The sequence below is a fragment of the Pipra filicauda genome, unplaced genomic scaffold, assembly GCF_003945595.2.
Source record: "Pipra filicauda isolate LSUMZ 115617 unplaced genomic scaffold, ASM394559v2 scaffold34_size3990699_pilon, whole genome shotgun sequence".
NCBI classification, from domain to species: domain Eukaryota; kingdom Metazoa; phylum Chordata; class Aves; order Passeriformes; family Pipridae; genus Pipra; species Pipra filicauda.
The window spans coordinates 434,849-454,727 of record NW_024104476.1 but is presented as its reverse complement, the minus strand read 5'-3'; the positions used below and the strand labels follow the sequence as shown (position 1 = coordinate 454,727).

At 37.7% G+C, this 19,879-nt stretch overlaps 1 protein-coding gene across 5 annotated transcripts in view; it reads left to right on the top strand.

The window, feature by feature from the left end:
• The window catches only part of ZFAT (zinc finger and AT-hook domain containing), a 124,816-nt gene that overhangs the window by 79,652 nt on the left and 25,285 nt on the right, over positions 1-19,879 (top strand). For all 5 annotated transcript variants that reach the window (XM_027711338.2, XM_027711337.2, XM_039384376.1 and 2 more), the window contains 5 exons: positions 223-1,691; positions 2,884-3,116; positions 11,712-11,799; positions 15,657-15,806; positions 17,646-17,819. In XM_027711338.2, coding sequence (XP_027567139.1) covers positions 223-1,691; positions 2,884-3,116; positions 11,712-11,799; positions 15,657-15,806; positions 17,646-17,819 — 2,114 coding nt within the window. The remainder of the gene's footprint in view (positions 1-222; positions 1,692-2,883; positions 3,117-11,711; positions 11,800-15,656; positions 15,807-17,645; positions 17,820-19,879) is intronic.

Genomic DNA, 19,879 nt, shown 5'->3' with positions numbered 1-19,879 from the left:
CATCCATTTTAATGAAACTGAAATATTTTTCTGAGCCCTTTAAATAAAGGAACAGCTGAAAATAATCTGTGTGTAAATTGTATAATTTAAAGTGCTTGTGGAGAATACATTTAAAAAAACCCTAAACATTTCTGTCCATTATGAATATTTGCGGAATTTTGACTCATTATGTCATCAAGTTTCAATATTGTAAATATAACTGGCTTGTTTTTTTCTTTTTAGGTTGGGCCCAACTCAACTGAAGATTTTTACATGTGAATACTGTAACAAGGTGTTCAAATTTAAACACTCCCTCCAAGCACATTTGAGGATTCATACAAATGAGAAGCCTTACAAGTGTCCTTCCTGCAGTTATGCCAGTGCAATCAAAGCCAACCTGAATGTTCACATGCGGAAACACACTGGAGAGAAGTTCAGCTGTGATTATTGTACGTTCACTTGCCTCAGCAAAGGCCACCTCAAAGTCCACATCGAAAGGGTTCATAAGAAAATTAAGCAGCATTGTCGTTTCTGCAAGAAGAAATACTCGGATGTCAAAAACTTGATCAAGCACATCAAGGAAACTCATGACCTTCAAGACAAAAAGGTGAAAGATGTTTTTGATGAGCTTCGCTTGATGACACGAGAGGGCAAAAGGCAACTTCTGTATGATTGCCACATTTGTGAGCGCAAATTCAAAAATGAGCTTGATCGAGACCGTCACATGCTTGTTCATGGGGATGAAAGGCCCTTTGCTTGTGAGCTCTGTGGTCATGGAGCCACTAAATACCAAGCTCTTGAGCTTCACGTTCGGAAGCACCCCTTTGTGTACGTGTGCTCTGTGTGCCTGAAGAAGTTTGTCAGTTCTGTGAGACTCCGTGCTCACATCAAAGGCGTTCACGCGGATCTGCAGGAGGATTCTGTTTTTAACAGCTCTATCAACCAAAGCTTCTGCCTGCTCGAGCCAGGAGGGGACATCCAGCCAGAAGCCCTTGGTGAACAGCAAACACAAACTGCAGGTGAATCGACTGTCACAGGTACTGATGCTGTTAACACACCACAGCCACCTGCTGGTGAAGGTGAATCGACAGCTGCAGATGTCAGCCATAATGGCCAACATAATGGGGATGTAAAAGTTGATACAGTCCTTTCCTTGGAATTTGAAAACCCTCTGATGAAGAATGTAGCAGAGACACTGTGTCAGACAACAGAGATAGCAGTCCCAAACATTCAGCCCTGTGTAGCATCAGATTGCTTTCTGCTGAAAAATGGTACTGCTGGCCCTGAGGAGTTAAAGGTTTCTCCTCCAAATGAAGAGGAAGTTAATCACTGCAGTTCTGTAAATGAGCAGGGTGAAGAAATTAATCTTTTACTGTCTGAAGACAAAAGTTTAAATTCGAGTCAGAACAATGCAGTGGCTGAGAACCTTCCAGTCTCTGAAGAGAGAACCCACTCTGTTCCTTCTAGTGAATCAGAAAAAAGCAATCCTCCAATTCAGAACTCAGCAGAATCCACGGACCCTTTGCCAGCACCAGAAGCTGGAGCAGCCACCAGCCCACAGGCAGCCTCTTCCAACACAGCTACATCCAATGGTGGGACTGGATCCGTTGCCTTCATGCAGATCTTGGATAGCTTACAGAAGAGACAAATGAACACAGAGTTGTGTGAGAGGATAAGGAAGGTTTATGGAGACTTAGAATGTGAATACTGCGGTAAGGAGCAGTGGAATTATGTTTGTTTGGGGTTTTTTTAAATGTTATGTAGTGAGCCATCTTTTTCCTTCTCCTCTGGTTTACAGTGTTTGATATATTTGTGTATCTTTTCAAAAGTATTAATTTTGTAGTTCAGTATGGTTCTGGGGTCCAGTGAGATTTACTTTTTGCTGTATAAATAGTGTGAAATGAATCAAATCTCCTCAAAAAAACCACTAGTGGAATATAGCAAAGCAATGATTTGCGAGGCTCGATTTTCTGTTCATGTCAAATTTGATAGAATTAGATTATTTCTGTCCAATTGCCTCTACCCAGGTCATAACTTTCACTGGGTCCAAGCACAGCAGATTTAGGCATGGGATCAGCATTACTCAGTCCATGTTTTAATGCTTAAGCTTCATTATCAGCTTAGTGTAAGATTCAGAGTCTTTTTCTTATAGTATAGGAGGATCTATGGTAATATACATTCTGTAGAATAGGCACATATATACTGGCATATTTTTGTGACTTGTTTTGAACCAGTTTCTGTGAGATGAAAATTTTCAATTATGGTATCAGATCAAGACCATTCCGATTGTAAATGTGGGGTTTTTTTAATTTGTGGAAGTGGGAATAATACATAATTCAGATTTATTCTAACTGAAAATGTTTGTGTTTACATAACTGGAAAGGAAACAATTTGGGATTTATGTTGTAGTCTTCATTCTTGAAAAGGGAAAGGAATCAAAGTCTGAAAAAAACAAGTTTTTGAAACACTATAACACTGTACCTCAGATGAATTGCTCTGCATTTTTTGGTGCCATTACGTCAGAAAGGCTTTTAGGAAGGAGTAACATGAAAGGAAGTAAAAAAAAATATTTTGACAGTTTTTTTTAGTGTACAGTTGTGTTCAGATTCTTTGTATAGGAGAACAGGTGTAAAGAACTTTTTCTTTAGGGAAAAGATCATTGATATGTGTTAAAGTTGCCCTTGTTAGGCTGTTTCAGGACATATAACACAATCTTTTTAGACAAAAATGGGTTTTGTAAATATATTTTCAGTAGCGAAGGGTCTTTAGACAAGTTTTCATTAAAGACAAAAGGGACAGGATTCAAACAGTGTGTTTGGCCCTGAAAGAAAATTGTGTATTTATTGTAATTTTCACTAACAGTTGTGTAGAAATTACTTTCTTCATGTCTAATTTTATTTTCAGGCAAATTGTTTTGGTACCAAGTGCATTATGACATGCATGTTCGTACACATACTCGAGAACATTTATATTACTGCTCCCAGTGCAATTACTCCTCCATCACCAAAAACTGCCTTAAGCGTCACGTCATCCAGAAACACAGTAATATTCTGCTGAAATGTCCCACAGAACATTGTGACTACTCTACCCCAGATAAATACAAGCTCCAGGCACACCTTAAAGTTCACACAGATCTGGTAAGTAACAAACCAAATGGTTTGTTTGTCCAAATTCAGTGTCATCATCATAGTGTTTGGAATTGTGTGGTAATATTTGAAGACATAGCTAAGGGTTCTTATCTGTGTGCTCTCTGCATACTTCTGGGAATACAGGAGTTACAGGAAGTAGATGTGTGGTCCTTCTCATAGTCACTTCCAGTCAAGTATGTCTGTATCCATTTTCTCCCTTTGGTTTTCCCAGTATTGTCAGATTCTTTGGGTTTTGAGAGAATAAAATAAGGTCTGGTACTATTGTTACGTTACTTCCTTCTATGGAGCTGAATTCCCTTCCTTCATAAATAGATGACTGTGGTACAATGAAAATATGTTCCTCTCTTACTTACTATAGACAGAAGAAGTTGAAAAGAATTTTTTTTCCCTAATAGCTACACCTATTTGCAGTTGAACATCTACCATTTTCTGTTGTATTTACAAAGATAAAGAAATCACATTTTAAAGGCTCCTGTCTTGTTTAGAAATCCTTCTAGCTCTGAATGCCACGTACTAAAAATGAGTCTGGTCTACTTCCTCTACATTCCCTGTTACGTGTTTTCTTTGAGACTGTCCAAGGGACTGCATGCTTGACTGCAAGCCCTCATTGTGTGAGACACTGCTTAGTGATCTTGCTCTGATCCAACATTATTACGTGAATGATCTTTTGAGGAAAAATGTTTTCTACATGAACCCTGCTTGCCTTGGTTTCAAAAGTATGTTTTAAAAAATATTACGGTATTCAGAATAAGAAATATTTTAAAACTAAGGAATAAGATTTTTATTCTTCACCATTAGTTAAGATGCTTTTTTAGAAGTGAAATTATATACATACTTTTCTTGGAAGATTAAAGAAAACAATTATTTTCTTACATCAGTATTGCCAAGCTTGTTCTTGCTGTTTTATTGTTTTGCATGAATGTCCCAAATGGGTTAAGCTTTTGTCAGAACAGGTCTGCACACTACAGACTTCTTTTCCTACCACATGGCAGGATCCTATGTGCTTGCAAGGTCTAGTTGATCTGGGACATTCTAGGCTTGTGAGTACCCAGAGAAGTTGTAAAGTGCACACACTCACACAGTGTATGAACACTGGCAAATTCCTTCCTGTTCTAAATTGGCCTCTAGAAAAGGGTATTTGGCAAGTGCCTACTCTCCCAGCATAAAGAATTTAGTCCACTTTTGACTCGAGTCTTTCCTGAAGGCCATCAGGAGTGCAGAGAGGGCCCATATTACCTCATGTGGTTATATATGAAGGTACTGCTATTGAATAAAGCACTGTTTAGGATTTCGAAAAGTGTTTGACGGTGGTACTGTTTGTAATTAAATTTTCTTGACTGATAATGTCAGAAAGTTGTCATGAACTGCATCCTTGCAATTTGAGGCTTGAATTATTGATGCAGTAAAATACTTCCAAAAGACAATTTACCCTTCTCTTGAATTTATTTCTTATTCCAGCAGAAGAGAAAATGGCAGTTGTTTAATTGCAGCACTCACTCTTCTGTCCTTTAAGGACAAGGAAATATTCACACAGATGGGCCTTTCTTCATTCTTTACACAACATTACAGTTTTTGTTGGCATTTTCTTGTAAATTAATCTTATGCATCCATGATAGAATGCACAACATATGACAAGTTCTTACAGGCCGGTCACTTAAGAGCTGGACTTGATGATCCTTATGGGTGCCTTCCAACTCAGAATATTCTGTGATTGTGTGGTATTATTCTGTGAGAAAGCAGCCTCACAACTCTAAGCAGTGTGATAAATATTGCTCTTACACTTCTTTTTTACAAGAATGTGATGCTTGAATTAAGGATTCATGCTAGTTTTTCCCCAGATGTGGACAATTTGTGAGTAGCTTCTTAAAAAAGGTGTTTACACTCTGTGTTAAGTGGTTTCAGATCTTCCTCTACAGTCAACAGGTAGGCTCTTGGCCAATATTTTCAACAACTGAAGTTACTTTAAAGGTATTTGGAACAGAACACTTAGTCTTCTGCTCTTCTTAAGCAGTTACTTCAGGAGAGCTTTAAAAAAGAAAACAGAACAGTTGATGCAAAAAGGAACATGTTTTTTCCCCCTTGTGTCCTCCGTTTCTGTAGCTATTTTAAACAGAATCTGAATTGGTTATGAAAGGTGCAGAAAATTCATGTGATAGACATTCTTTTTGGCTGTTTTTGAATGTCTTATGTTTATGATGCCCATCTGATGGCAGAAATCTGTGTAAGTGGTTCCTTAAGACAAAAGAGCCTACAGTTAGCTCTCCTTATGTAAGTTCCTGTTTTTCAAGTGTGATGAATGTCCAACAGCTCCCACCAGGAGGATCATTTTCATGATACTAAATAGAACTGAGATAATGCATTTCATAATTAAAACCAGTGTGGCAGCAAGATCTTTCAGAAGCATGCTTACTGATGCTTACTGTCAAATATATTTATTTAAATGGATTGAAAAATTCATATATTAAAACTTAATAACTAAATTTGGCCCTTCTCAATATTGGCCTTTGTGCCCACTGCTTGGTATATTTACTTCATGTATATCTCACTGAACAGAACTACTTACTCCAAATTATAGTACATTAACAAGCTGTGCAGGGTTAAATGTGGAACTCTACTTTAATCCTAATTTTAGTTTGCAAAATCAATTCTTAATAAATATTAAAGTTAAAACTTCCCTGGAGACCGAAGGGACCAAAATCTCAGTTCAGTTCCTTGTATGGATGTGTACCCTTCGTTGCCTTGTTGCTGGCTGCATTTTAGCTGAATCCCTGCATTATTTGGTGAAGAGGATAAATGATGGGTATGGAAAAGCAGCTATCCCTTCATCCTTGTCACTCACTGTATAGCCACCTATCTTACTCTCTGTGCATCATCTAAGTCTTGCACTGAATTTGGGATTGTTTATTCCCTGGCAGACGATGATGAGGAGTGTGTATGTTCTGCCTCTTGCCTCTGTACTTGATACACACTGTTGTTAAACGGAAGATTTTTACTTCTGAAGCCTGGGAATTGAGGATCGGTTTGATTCAAAACCAAAACTTTGCATATATTCCCTTATTTTCAGTACTCACCTTTTACCCCTAAGGCTTGTGTAGTGGTTTCTAATATTTATTGGCATTTATTGAGTTCTTGAGAAGTTCAAACCATAACATGTGCCAATCACTTCAATATCGTGGCACCTAGGAGAGGGCTGGGCTGTTGAAAAATTACTTGGAATAATTTACAGTTATGGATGAGCTCATTGGGACCATTAGGGGCTGGGTGTGGAACTAACTAAACAACGCTGACAGAGGTACCAGAGTTGGTTTACAACCCCCAGTGGGTTTTACAGTACTAACCATGCTGAGCAGATAAACATCAGAGAGGTTTGTCTCTGAAAAGATTTTAAATCTCTGTATGTAATTGATACTGCAAGATAAGCACCTCTATAAAACTCTAGTTCAAACCCAGAAACAGCACTTGTTCTTTGATGCCTGCATTTCCTTTCGTGCACGTTTCGGGATGCCAATGACTCTTGTCTTTGGAAGGATGCTTATAAATTCCATTATGCTGCTGACCTTTTGTGTGTGTAGGAAGTGAGACACTTAAGCTCTGATTGCTTATTTCCCCTTCCTGAGGAGCATTAATTTTCAGACTGTCACTGGTCTGGCTGTGTTACCCTTGCCTCTGGAGCAGTGCCACTGTGTAGTCAAGAATGCAAGGTACTGGAAAGGCAAGGAAATAACAAAGACATGTATGATCTAATGACCTGGCTCTCAGTTGGAAAATGGCTTTTGCCCTTGTACTCACTTCCATACTGAATGTCAGTGAGGCATTTGTTTTTAATAGTGGATATTTCATGAAAATATGCTCAAGTACTGTATGCAGGTGCTTGTCATTTTGTGAGCTGTGACTTCTGCTGCTTGTCAGACTTCATAAAAGTCTGTCTAACCATTTGCACATTTTTCTGTATCTTCGTTCACATGTGTACATAGCCACCTCCTGGGTACATCAGATCCTTTTAGCTAAGTTGCATTTTAATAGGACATCAGCTTAATTCAGGAATCTTTTGTGAAGGTTTTGATTTGAACATCATGACAGCTGTGGTGAAGATTTCTGGATATACTCGGGGCCTAATTCTGATCCCACAGGTGCTAGAAATTAAATTTCTGTTTATCTGAGTAGATGTGGGTGCGGGCTTTGTCTCTCTATTCCTCTACAAATTATACAGTCAAATGTTGTGTTAATTGAGTTGTGGGAACTTTTCCTGGAAATGCTTTGGGAGTACCAATATTTAGTAAAGCTTTGTATTATCTCCTGCTCATGAAATCACTGCTGCTGCTGGAAAGGAAGGGAATGGGTTGTTGATTTCTATAACATAATTATCTAATTTGGGCTGCTAATTAGGGGCATGATCTTAATTTTACAGTATTAATGAAATTGATAACAAAACAGTCAGGACTCCACACACTCTCTTTTGAAATTAGTGGCAGAATTGCCATTTAGATCATGTAATTTATGATTATATTATTCTATATATGTTCGTAAGAGAAGATATTTGTGTCATCAGAATGTCTCTTTACTGATGAGTGCAATAGAAAAACTACTGTGTTTTCTGGTGTTTTGCAGTGTAGGACATATTTAGTACTATTTGATTAATTAAATAAACTTCATAGGGGTCTTTTGGTTTTATCAAAGGGTCCTTGGTAAAAACCTCTAAGATCATCAAGTCCAACTGTTAACCCAATACCACCCTGTTCACCACTAAATTATGTCCCCGAGGGCCACATCCACAAGATTTTTGAACACTGCCAGGAATGTGACTCAACCACATCCCTGCGCAGCTTGTTCCAGTGCTTGACCAGCCTTTAAGTGAAGAAGATTTTCCTCATATCCAGTCTAAACCTCCACAACTGGAGGCCATTTCCTCTGGTCCTGTTGCTTGTTAACTTGAGAGGGGAGACCCACCCCCACCTGGCTACAACCTCCTTTCAGGGAGTCGTAGCTAGTGATAAGGTCTCCCCTGAGCCTCCTTTTTTCCAGGCTGAACACCCCCAGCTCCCTACATATACAGAGGCTTTTAATTTTTCTTTTTATGACTGTGTACTAGTACACCTGTCCTTTGAATTATCTTGAAACACATGCCTAAAATTCTCTTCAGAGCGTTATGAATCGGTAATGCAATAGAGCTGATTTCTTAGCACAATTTTAATTCATTTATATAAAGAGAAACACATTGTGATTCCTATATGTGGCCTTATTTTATAAAAAAGCACCATAAACAAGAAGATTTGTGATATCATTAGACTAATTTTTTTTCGCTAGGTTTAAGTGTATTTATGGACCTAATTAAATACCTGATTTGTGGAATGCAAACAGTACTTTCTGTCAAAAACCTGCCTTTATTTAGGAATTACTTTAAATTTCTTATATTTTCTCAAATTGGTTAATAGGGTAGTAAGCAAATCTCAGAAAGTGTATAAGTGACTTTTAATTTGAAATTCAAATAGGTGATTGGACTATGCAGCTGGTTTCTAACAAAGATCCAGCTCTTTCCATACTTTGTTTCTGCTTGTGCCCTTCAAAAAAACCTTCAAAGGCATTTAAAAGGCAATGAGGCATAGGATAGATAACTTTTATTCTTACTGAAGGAAAACCTGCATGCTAGGAATGTGATTAAGGTATTACTAAAACCTCAGCCTCAGTCCTCCCAAGTGCTTCTGTCTTCACCTATGACCAGGGCACTCTGAAGAGGTACAGCTGTGGTGGGGGTGACCTTTGAGGCTCTGCGTTGTGGCCTGGGTGCTCTGAAATACTTTGTTTGCAACAGAGGGTTTCTTAAAGGCTGTTTGGGAGCGATGGGATTACAGTGAAGGACCAGCACTGACATGAGCTCTCAGGGCAGCGACAGAAGTGCACTTAAACATTCAAAACTAATAGCATAAGCTCCAAGTCAGTGGCACTGGCCTGGATAAACAGCAGTGAATGATTTGGCTCCAGCTGGGTGCTCTCTGTGAGAGACTGGAGCTTGACAGATACACTTTGAAGGTCTCAGTGCTCATGTGCACACTCTGTTCCCATGCAAAAGATACCCCTTTTGAAGGTCATTTCTGCAGAACTTGGTGTAGATAACTTTCTAACTGCTTGAAAGAAGCAATTTGGATTTTTTCATTGTTGAAAAATTTTGTTAGAATCATCATGTGGAAAGATGTGTTCTCGGTGCCTGTCCTTTCATGTTGCTCTATAGCTTTTGTTGCATTTACTGATTATTTTGAGTTTTCCTTAAGACATAGACTTATAACCTTGCCTTCCCTGAGAGTATTAGCAAGAATGTAAAGTTGTCACAATTACAGTATTTTAGTTAAAATAAGGTGTGTGTGTGGAGTGTTGAATTTTTTTTCTTATTTAACTTTATGAAACAACAAGATATATTTGTCTCAGTGTTCTGATCACACTTAATACAGTGAGTATCAAAGACCAGCAACACCCAACTGTACATTAAAAATATATTAGTTTTTGTCCTTATTTATTATATATTTTGCAACTAGTTATATAGCAAGTTTGAGGAACGGACTGAGATCTGTCAAAAAATTTCAGCTGCCCCCTAAAGAACCCCCTAAATGATACTGTGCTTATGTTTTTCTTATGTGTGCCAAATTATGAATATGATTATGCAACCCCATCTTTGAAAAGGTGCAAATGTTGCTGTGGAGTTTTATTAGGATTAGTCTACCAGTCTTCATTGGAGTGATGTGTTCAGTTAGAAATCTGAAATCATTGGTAGCAGATTTTGGTTATGTCATTTGAGAGACCCTAATTCTGCAAATTAACAGCTCTTCTTCAAGGTTTAGACAGCATTGTAGGCTCCTTGAATCTCTTCTTCCAAAAAAAGAGATAGTGTTCTCTGATATTCCTCTTTTTTTTAACCTGGGTTTCTCAGGGCTCCAAATGATGACAGCCCCAACTCCATCATAGCAGGCAGGATACTGTCCTCGGGGTGCTAATCCTCTAGTAGCTGCTATCCCCTGTCCCTGGTGCAGAGTTTCTCTCAGGAGCAAATGATCTAACAGCTCAGACAGGATTCTCCTTGTGACTCCCATTGCCATATTAATGGCAGTGAGAGCTCCATATCCCATATCCTACTGTTGTGGAAGTATTTATTGCTATTTTAGCCCATGAGTTCTAGAGCTACTTCTGGGTTTGACTCGTAGGTGCTTCAACATAGGGATTTCTTTTTCCGATGTACATAATGTACTGAGTGCAAATGCCTGTGTATATTCCAGTGCCATGGAAACCCATCAATTTTGCTTTTCTTTTAAGAGACGTGTCCATTTATAGCTGTGTAACGGCAGCATCTAGAAATAATGACCTCCTTGTACATTTTTCCTCACTGCTCTGGTCTAAGGTCAGAAACTGGTAGAGTCCAGGACCCTTATTCTCCTGTTACCTCCAAATTTTTCTCTCATAACACAGGGGTCTGTCTTTTTGATCAGTAATCTTCCTTCCATGCTCTTCAAAAAGTACTTCTGTTCTCCTCAAATAAGTAGTGAAATATCTGTTCTGTAGCTTCAGCTTACCAGAGACCTCTGGTAGTTTGGTAGGTGCACCTCTCCCACCAGGTAATGTGTTACCTGGTTATCTGCCTGGTTGTCAGGACTAAGTAGGCTTCCCTCCATCTGTGGTTTTGATGATCCACTCATATGTTAATCCCCTCAGTGCAGAGGTGACTGGATGATCCATTCATTTGATTGTGCATCCAGTCTGTTGTCTCAGATGGTGCTTCTGGAAAAATCAACCTCTTCAATTTATTTAATAAGTGGCAAGGTTTATTTTAAATTGGATAATTTAGCAGTTAATGGAGAAAAGTCCTAAATTTTTATGTAGAGTTAGATGCATTTGTAAAAACAGCAAAATTGCAATTAGACTAAAATTGCGTATAGGAAGAAATTCAGTCAAAATTCTCCAGTTAAACTTGATTGATGGTGTTAAATCTGTTATAACATCAGTGACACTGAGAAAATCCAGAGTAGTCTGTAAGTTTTTAAATCAAAATAGTAGAAAAAGACTGTATTGGTAATACATCAAATGCTGAATATTTATTAAGTAGTTAGAAATGTAGACACTGAATAAGTAATGGAATCTGTCATTCCTAACTTTGCTGCTCCATTTCAGGCCATTTTGTAAATCCATATAGTAGAGCATGTCTTCAGAATAATAAGATCTGATCCTTAGGTTTCAGAAGAGTGGAAAAAAAATAAAGAAAAAACCCTGAATATTACTGCTCATATCAAATACGTTTTCTTCTGTTATGTGACTTGATCTTTCAACTTTTGATTCTGTACAGAGTCAGTCAGAGGATAATGCTTACATTTATTGTGCATATTCTCGTCTGCTGTAACTTGGAGCCCTTCATTCATGAGGATTAATGATGCTTAGAGTACTATAATATTTCTCCTTCACTTATTTCACTATAAATAGCTTCATTTTTTCCTTAAAAACTGAACCTTCAATTATAACTTTGTTGAGAACCATGTATTACTGAATAACGACTAAAGTGATTATACCGGTGGACTGATCATGCAATCTCTTTCTTTCTCACTTAAGGATAAAAAGAGTTATTCCTGTCCTGTGTGTGAGAAGTCATTTTCTGAAGATCGACTTATAAAATCTCACATCAAGACAAATCACCCTGGTAAGGAAAAAATCAAGAGAAATTTCTCAGTCTATTTCAATAAATGGATAAAGGTTTGGAGTGAGCAGTGTAATGTAATTATATTCCTAACAAAGAGAAGAATCTATGTCTCATTTAACTGGTTTAGAGTAAAAATTGTGTTGGGTTTGCAGATGTTAGAATTTAAAGTGAAAAATGTTACTGTTTGAGAGTGTGTGTTGTGGAGTATGTCAGGTAATTGTGCTAAGAAATCTGACTTCACCTGGCAAAGAGCTCATTTCCAAAAGAAGACCTAGGTGAATTCAGATTAAGCATTGGGAAGTTTGAAATCAGGCATATAGACATCCTGTAACAACCCAGGAGACATAAAATTCCCGTTGGCCTTACATGAACTGACAGGAATGAATTTAGTGCCCAATATTTGTCTGTAGGTGACTGATGTGAATGCAGAGCTGACTCTGTGTGCTCAGGTCCTGTGGGGCTGGGCTGTACCTCCAGGGTCAGATAAGTCTCCATCAGGGCTCCTGCTAGAACCAGCTGGGATGTAGTGTGACCAGTACTAAGCTGGAGCTGTCAAGCCTGGCTGGATCCAGCCAGCCACTGCAGCCCATCCAAACTCTGTTTGTTCCTTGCATTCTGGTGCCCTGACTTATCAGTGCAAGCACAACATAACAGGAATGTGGAAAGTCAGTGTGCCGTGCCTGAGTAAACAATCCTTTCTCAGATCTTGGGAATCCAGTGCCAAAGTGCTGGTGCAGGGACTGATTTAAATCTGACTGATGTGAACTCGGCAGAGCCACGTTGGTGTGTCCCTGATTTCCTCCTCAGTAACTGTGTTATGTTGGATAGAAAGACCCACTGCTATTGCAGAGAAAGGAGAGGTGACTGCATTGGCCAACACACTTTAATTAACTCATCTAGAGTGTTACTTGTCACCTGACATAATTTGATATTAAAAAAGAAAATACTGGCCACGCTCAAACTGAGTTTGGGGAAGGAAGAATCCTGTTAAAAGGATGTAACTTTTCTTACCTTTGCCACAAGTGCAACATAATAGGTAAAGCAGTAGTTTCTTATCTTTCTACTGCCACTAGATAGTGCTAGACCCGTGTTTTAAACAGTTTCCTTCACTTTAATTTCAGACTAACTCCCACTTCAGCTCTTTAGTTACTAAACCTCTCTATTTGCAGACCACTCCACAGCAGTGTGGTTGGAGGGCGTTGTCGGACGTCAGCGGACATGTCTGATGCAGCAAATTGAGATGAGAAAAGGCCTCTGAGCTATACTGTAGTCAGGAGGTATATCACCAGTAAGCATAGAAATAGAATCTCAAGAGCTGTGCCTATTAAGCCTTTGTGCTGCCTCAGCCAGGGAACATAGGAGACCTCCCTAAGTAACAGGATGTGTGGACTAGCAGGACATTATGTACTGTGCCTTATAGGTTCCCATTAGCCTGCACTGGTCCATTTTCTGCTGAATTCTGTGTATGCTGTGTCTGAGGTCCAGAAATACTCTGGAGTCCAGAAATACTCTGTAGACCTGAAATACAAAACTCATGCATTTAAATACTTCAGAAGAATTCATTTGGTATCTGATTCCCTCTAAAAGTATAGTGTAAATTTTTTGATCCAAGTGGGGTGTTTTGAACTCTGTGTTATAACAGAAGTAAGGTTAAAAAAAGAAAATCTGCACAGCCTATTATTTTGTGTCCTCATTTTTCATTCATGTATCGTAGGCAAATAGAGCTTAAAGACAAAATAGCAGATTTATCAGATATATCTCCATGGTACTGAATAAATACTACATCTAAGATATGCCTATGCAGTAGTTATACAACAACCCTGTTTTAATATATGGATGAGAATTAGCACACAGATCTTTTTTTCTGTGAATTCTCTTCTTGTAATCAGGAGGAAATCCTTTATTTGTACAACATACTTAATTACAAGCCAAATAAATGTGAGGGGTCTGATGGTACAAGCTATTAAATACTGCAGTGGAACGAGTGCAATTGTTTTCAAAAATGTAAATGAAAAAGTATTAAGATGAAAGAAAAATGGGTGCCGTTAAAATGAATTGAATTTAAAATGACATATCAAAAATTAATTTAAACTGAAACCCTTTTGTATTTATCATTAAAATGCTATTTTTAGAACTCCCCTTTCCTTCCTTTCTTAGTATCATTCACCATGACCCCTCCCTTGTCTCTTCTGTCCCATCAAGTAGAAAGTATGAAATCAAACAGCACTCCTTCCTCTTCTGCATTTGCAGAGGAGTTGAATTTTGGTCCCATAAAGGGAAAATCTCTGTAGACTTGGCAGAGCAGTATTTCAAACCAAAGAGATAAGAGCTTGGCTTTATTGTCCAAAGATTAGAGTACTCAGCAGTGAAGGAGGAGAATTGGATTCTGGTCCCAGCTCTCAGAATTATCTACCTTTCATCCACTGACTGATTTAATATGATATTTTTTAATAGTTCTGAGACATGAGAGGCACCAGCTTTCATAGATCCCCACTGAGCAGACATCCTAGGCTGCAGTCATCAATGAAGGATCTAAACCATGGAAGGCAGATGCGGGTTCAGACTTGTGTCTGTATTTTTCTTTTTTGAGTACTTTACAGCTTATCTCTGCTCAGTTCATGGACTTTTGTAGTTACCTTTTGAGGTTGTTTTCCTTGGGCATATGAGTTCAGGCAGGATTTTTGATTCCATTTTGGGGCCAATCATCAGGAGACTAGGTATGAGAGTTCATTTTTGGTAAAAATCTAAGTTTAGACAGTAACTTTCAAATTCATGAGATCTGGGACATAATAAGTCACCAGTTTTCCTGTATTAATGTTTAGATTGCATGAGTGCTGTACTTTCATTAAGTCAGGAGATAGCATTTCATTCATCTGACTTCATTGAGCAATTTGATTTACTTTTTTAAAGCATTCGGCAGTGTTTTCATTATGCATGTTTGGGACACTTTAATTTAAACTTAATTATTTTGAGCTTTTTCACTGTGACAAGCAAAACATTAGATCATGTATGAAGGAAAAGCTTAGAGTTGTGTTTAGCCTGAATGAGCAAAGGCCAGGAGAGGAATCTTAATTGCTGTCTTCAGCAATCTAATTAAAAAGAAGACAGAGCCAGAATCTTCTTAAAACTGTACAGTGAAGGGATGTGAGTTGAAGGAAGGAGATTCTGATTAGAATTAGGAAAATAATTTTGACTGTTAAGGTGCTTAGACACTGGAATGGGCCAAGAGAGGCTGTAGAATCTGCACCCTTGGATATGTTCAGAACAGGACTGGATATGACCCCAAGCAACTTACTGTAACTTTGAAGTTGGAACTCTAAAGTTGACCCTGCTTGGAGCAGGTGACCTTAAAGGTTCCTTCCAATCATATTTATTCCATGAGTGGTTTTTCCTTTAAAGTATCTGATTATCAGCATTCTGATCGTTATAGCTGTGGTTGAAGTAAATTGTCTTCAGATCCTTGACATCTGGAAATCTGGGGTGAAATCTTAAATACCGCTTTTGAAAATATTGAAGAAAAAAGTGCCAGTTAATTTATGGGGAAGGTTCATAGTCAGAAAATTATTTCTAAGCCAGTGGCGCAACTACATTTTTTTAATATTTAAAATGTTATTTTTTTTAAAACAGGCAGTGAGGACAGTGAGTTCACAGATCAGAAGAGAAAGGACAGAGCATCCTAGGAGGCCTAAAGGAAAAAAGGTCCTTGTGCTCTTTGCCCAAGTCCGTTTTGAGGGGCAGTAGGGGAAATAGAGCTTTTAAAAAGTTGGAGCGATTCAGGATCTAGCTCTTCAATATTACTTAGAGAACAAATTCCCTCATGTACTTCTGGTTCTTATTACCTTTCGCATTTCTCTCAGAGGTTTCAATGAATACTATTTCTGAGATTCTTGGCAGAAGAGTTCAGCTGAAAGGACTTATTGGAAAACGAGCTGTGAAATGTCCCTACTGTGATTTTTATTTTATGAAGAATGGATCAGACCTTCAACGTCATATTTGGGCTCATGAAGGTAAAAGTCTGGGTTTAATCTTTTGGGCATATAATGGGTCTCATATTCCACTGAAGCTTCGCTGACGTATAAAAAAGGATTCAGATTATTTCTATACCTGACTCAAACTCTTTAAGCCACATTAGAGGTTAATTAATTAGTTTAATGCCTTCTGGACCACATATGAAACTGCATACTCATAACGTGAATAGACAGCTTAAATGTTTTATGAAATTAATAATATTCTCATGCAATTTTTTCCAAATTCATTAATGAACATCTCTAAAGTATTTTTTGTCTATCTTCTTATGAGTCACTGCTGCTTCTTTCACATTCACCCAAAAATACATGGTCTGAAAATCCATTAGTAAAACAATTGGAATCCAGTGGCTTTGATGTATACATATAAATTCTGTATTTTAATTAAATCATGCAGATCATGACAGCTAACTGACACAGACACAGACATTGATCAAAAACTCATAAGATAATGCTGATCACATCTGTGACTTTTTAGGGAGAAATTCCAGTAATGTGGCAACACTGGTTAAAAATCCCTTGAACTTAAAAATCTCTACCCAGTAGAATCCTGTGTGTACCCAGTCTGTGTATTTTTATAATATGTTGAAGACCACTTATGTGGTCTTTAGTCACGTTAATAATGTAAGGAACAGATTGCCTGTGCTTTTGGATTCTTTAGCCAGCCCACTGCATGAAGAGGATAATGGGATTTGGTACTCTCAAACTGCTGTCTTGGTTCCAAAGTGTTTGTTCCTATATAGGCAGTTCAGCGTATTTGTTTGAAGGATTTAACTGTGCGTTTACCTGCCTGTGTACCGTAACAGGGTCCTCTCCAATGGCCTTTATTCCATTAAGAATTTGGCTAATATGGAATGTATGTTAGGGCAATTCCTTGTGTATTCCATAGACAGAGTTTTTGTATTCTGACAGGAAAGCTTGGACCCCATCTCATCTGACTATCAGGAGAAGGAGGTGAATAGAAATTTACTCCCGAATCAAAGTGTGCAATCAAGCCTGTTTAAAGCAGACTATAATTCCTCATGCTTGTAAATCTAGTTTTAAGGTCACGAATATCAATCTAAAACTGGCAGAGCCTCATGAAACTGTTGAACTACTCTGCCAACTCAGATTTATTCGACTTTTCTTTGAAGGATTCACTTTGTTCTTATAGAACTTCTGTTAAATAACATTCTGGGTGTCTCTCTGTGTGCTTTGGACAATTTGAGAGAAGATGCAGTTTTAAGTGCTTGCATCTTGTTGAGGGATACCTGATAAGATGCACTTGCTTAAGGGATTCCACTGCATGAGACATTAGCAAATCTGATATTAATTAACAATAAAACACAACTTCACACATTTAACTTCTGCTAACAAACTAAGTACCTAATGAAACAGTCCTCCTTAAAACAGCTTTCTTCATTGTTTATTGGAGTAAACAGAGAATGGTGGTGATCTGAAGACTCTTAGTGGGACGTAAATACACCAGCTAGGCATCAATTTAGGCAGTCTGGATTCTACTTGTATATGAAGGATAAACACAGCAAAGCCCAAATATTAGTGTTTGCTTGGCTGAACTTAGTACAGGCTTCAATAGGGCAGTATTTGATTCTAAAAGAACTCTTCCTTTCTCTGAACAAGTTAAGTGATGCTGTCAAGAGCTTGGTATCATTTACACAGAAGCTGTAGATGAAATTTGTTAAATGTGGATATCCAAATTTTGAAATGGTGACCTCATTGTTGATGTTGCTCACATGATCTGAAATTTCTTTCAAGGAAATGTCCACCCTCTTGTTGAAAGGTACAGCCTGGTTGTTTCATGGTACATTCTTTTGTGTTTAGGTGTCAAACCCTTCAAGTGCTCTCTCTGTGAGTACGCCACACGCAGCAAGAGTAACTTGAAAGCCCACATGAATCGTCACAGCACCGAGAAAACACACCTCTGTGATATGTGTGGGAAAAAGTTCAAATCAAAAGGCACTTTGAAGAGCCATAAACTCCTTCATACTGCTGATGGTAGGTGGATGTTTATTAGATTTATTTTAAGACATTATATACTAGCTGTACTATAGGGCCTTATTAACAAATGTTTTTCAGTTGAACACCAAGTGTGATTTACAAGTTTTGTTTATTTCCAGGAGACACCATTTGGGAAACAATTCAAAACTTTGCAAAATTAATTTCTGTAAAAGACAGACAGATGTCTCTGAAATACTTGGTTTTTTTCTTAAATTTCTGTTGGCTTTATATCCCTTCATGTTCTTACAGAGAATTTTTATTTCAATAGAAATTTGAAAATACAAATAGTTCTGTGGTTCAGTCTCACTACTTCTATGAGAACATTGTTAGGATTCTGTTGTCAAATCCAGCAGCCCAGTAGACTCAGGGCCTGCGTCCCCATGTGTAATCAGCCAGTGACAAGCCTGGGCATGTATTCTCTACAGTCTCACATGCAGCACATCATTTAACCTGTAATTTTAATATTTCTGTGATGATAACTGAAAAAAGTAAGATGCACATTCAGAAAAATATCATATTTTGTGTCTAAATTTAGAACACAACAATACCTTATTCTTATGTGATTGTCAAATTGAAGTAAACGATTTAGCAGATAAGTTTTACAGACCTTGATTATGATTTGATCTTTGTTACTCACCTGACTGTGTGAAAACTCGTTCTACTCTTTATTGACCATTTAATTGAAATTATTTTTTTAAAAACTACATATTCATTAGCATTGTCCTTTCCCAGAAAGTGCACAGTGCTCTGTTACATCTTTAGAATGTATGTGATGTTTCTGTGTCAGAGATACTTATTTATACTTACATATGTATGTTTAAGTGAAACAGACAATCCCTTTTACATCAACAAATACATGTTACAGGAAGCACATAGTTATTGTTTTATTAGCAAAGTTACTGCAGAATTACCATAAGTTAATAAATGACTCATTATTCAAAAAGTACTTTTCAATATTTTGAAATAACTTGGTCAGTAACAAGCAGGTGTGGCACATAACGTCTAAACTTCGTATGCAAGAGTCGAGATTTTGCTTATCAAATGCAGTCCTCAGCTGATTCCTGGCTCTGAGAAGGAGGCAGGTTGTTGTATTTGAATGAAAAGGAAATTTCAAGCACGATCAGACTATAAAAAAAATAAAAAGGTCTCTTTCTGTAAAAAAAATCACTGCATAGTATTAAATTTCAAAACCTTTCTGTTTTGTTTTCACCATCCAGCATGTTCAAATAGTGAAATTCAGCAATAAAAGCTGAATTTGTTTTCACCTGTTCTATTTCTTGAACAAAATGTGTGTGTGTGTAAGTAATTGGTGCAATTCAGCTGAGGCAGCTTTGAAATTTGGCACTGTCAAGAGTAGCACTGTGATCAAGCAGGAGCTCACCGTGTCTGGATTTGGTTTTATAGGTGTGAAGTTGGTTTTAAATGTTTAATTGCATGCAAAGAATGATGTTCTCTTATAAATTACTGCTAGGTCAGGCTGAAACCCTGAACCAGGAATGTGGTGTTTGTGGTTTGTCAGGAGACTTTCAGCCTCTTGAATGCTGACAGTTTCTCTTTGCCCAGTGTCCCTTTCCATAGTGACGGCACTGCAGAAGTTCTTACCAGCACACGTCTTGTGTTCTTCAGTTACTTCAGAAATAAATGAATTTGAAAGATGTTTCACTGTTTATGAGTCTTGTCTTCCTGACTTATGAATCCAGGCAATTTTTGTTCAAATACCAACCCTACAAGGTCAGTTTAACCAGCGGAATATAAAGCAGTTTTCTGTCTGATTTATTCTTCTCCCGAAGACAGACTTCTCAAGAGTGACATGAGAGAAACAATTCTGTAGTCCAGGGTTGTTACTGTTGTGGTTAGAAATAAAACAGAATAAATAAATAAATAAACTGGTTTTTCATTATTTTATTTAGATACCAGAAAATGTCTTAAGGATTTTTTAGCTGTGTTTTATAGAAACTTTCACACTTAGTATAAAATGCTTGTAATTTTTTCAGCAAGATCCAGAATCTAAAGAAACACAATCTTTTTATGATAATAGAGAATATTCTCTATTTTAC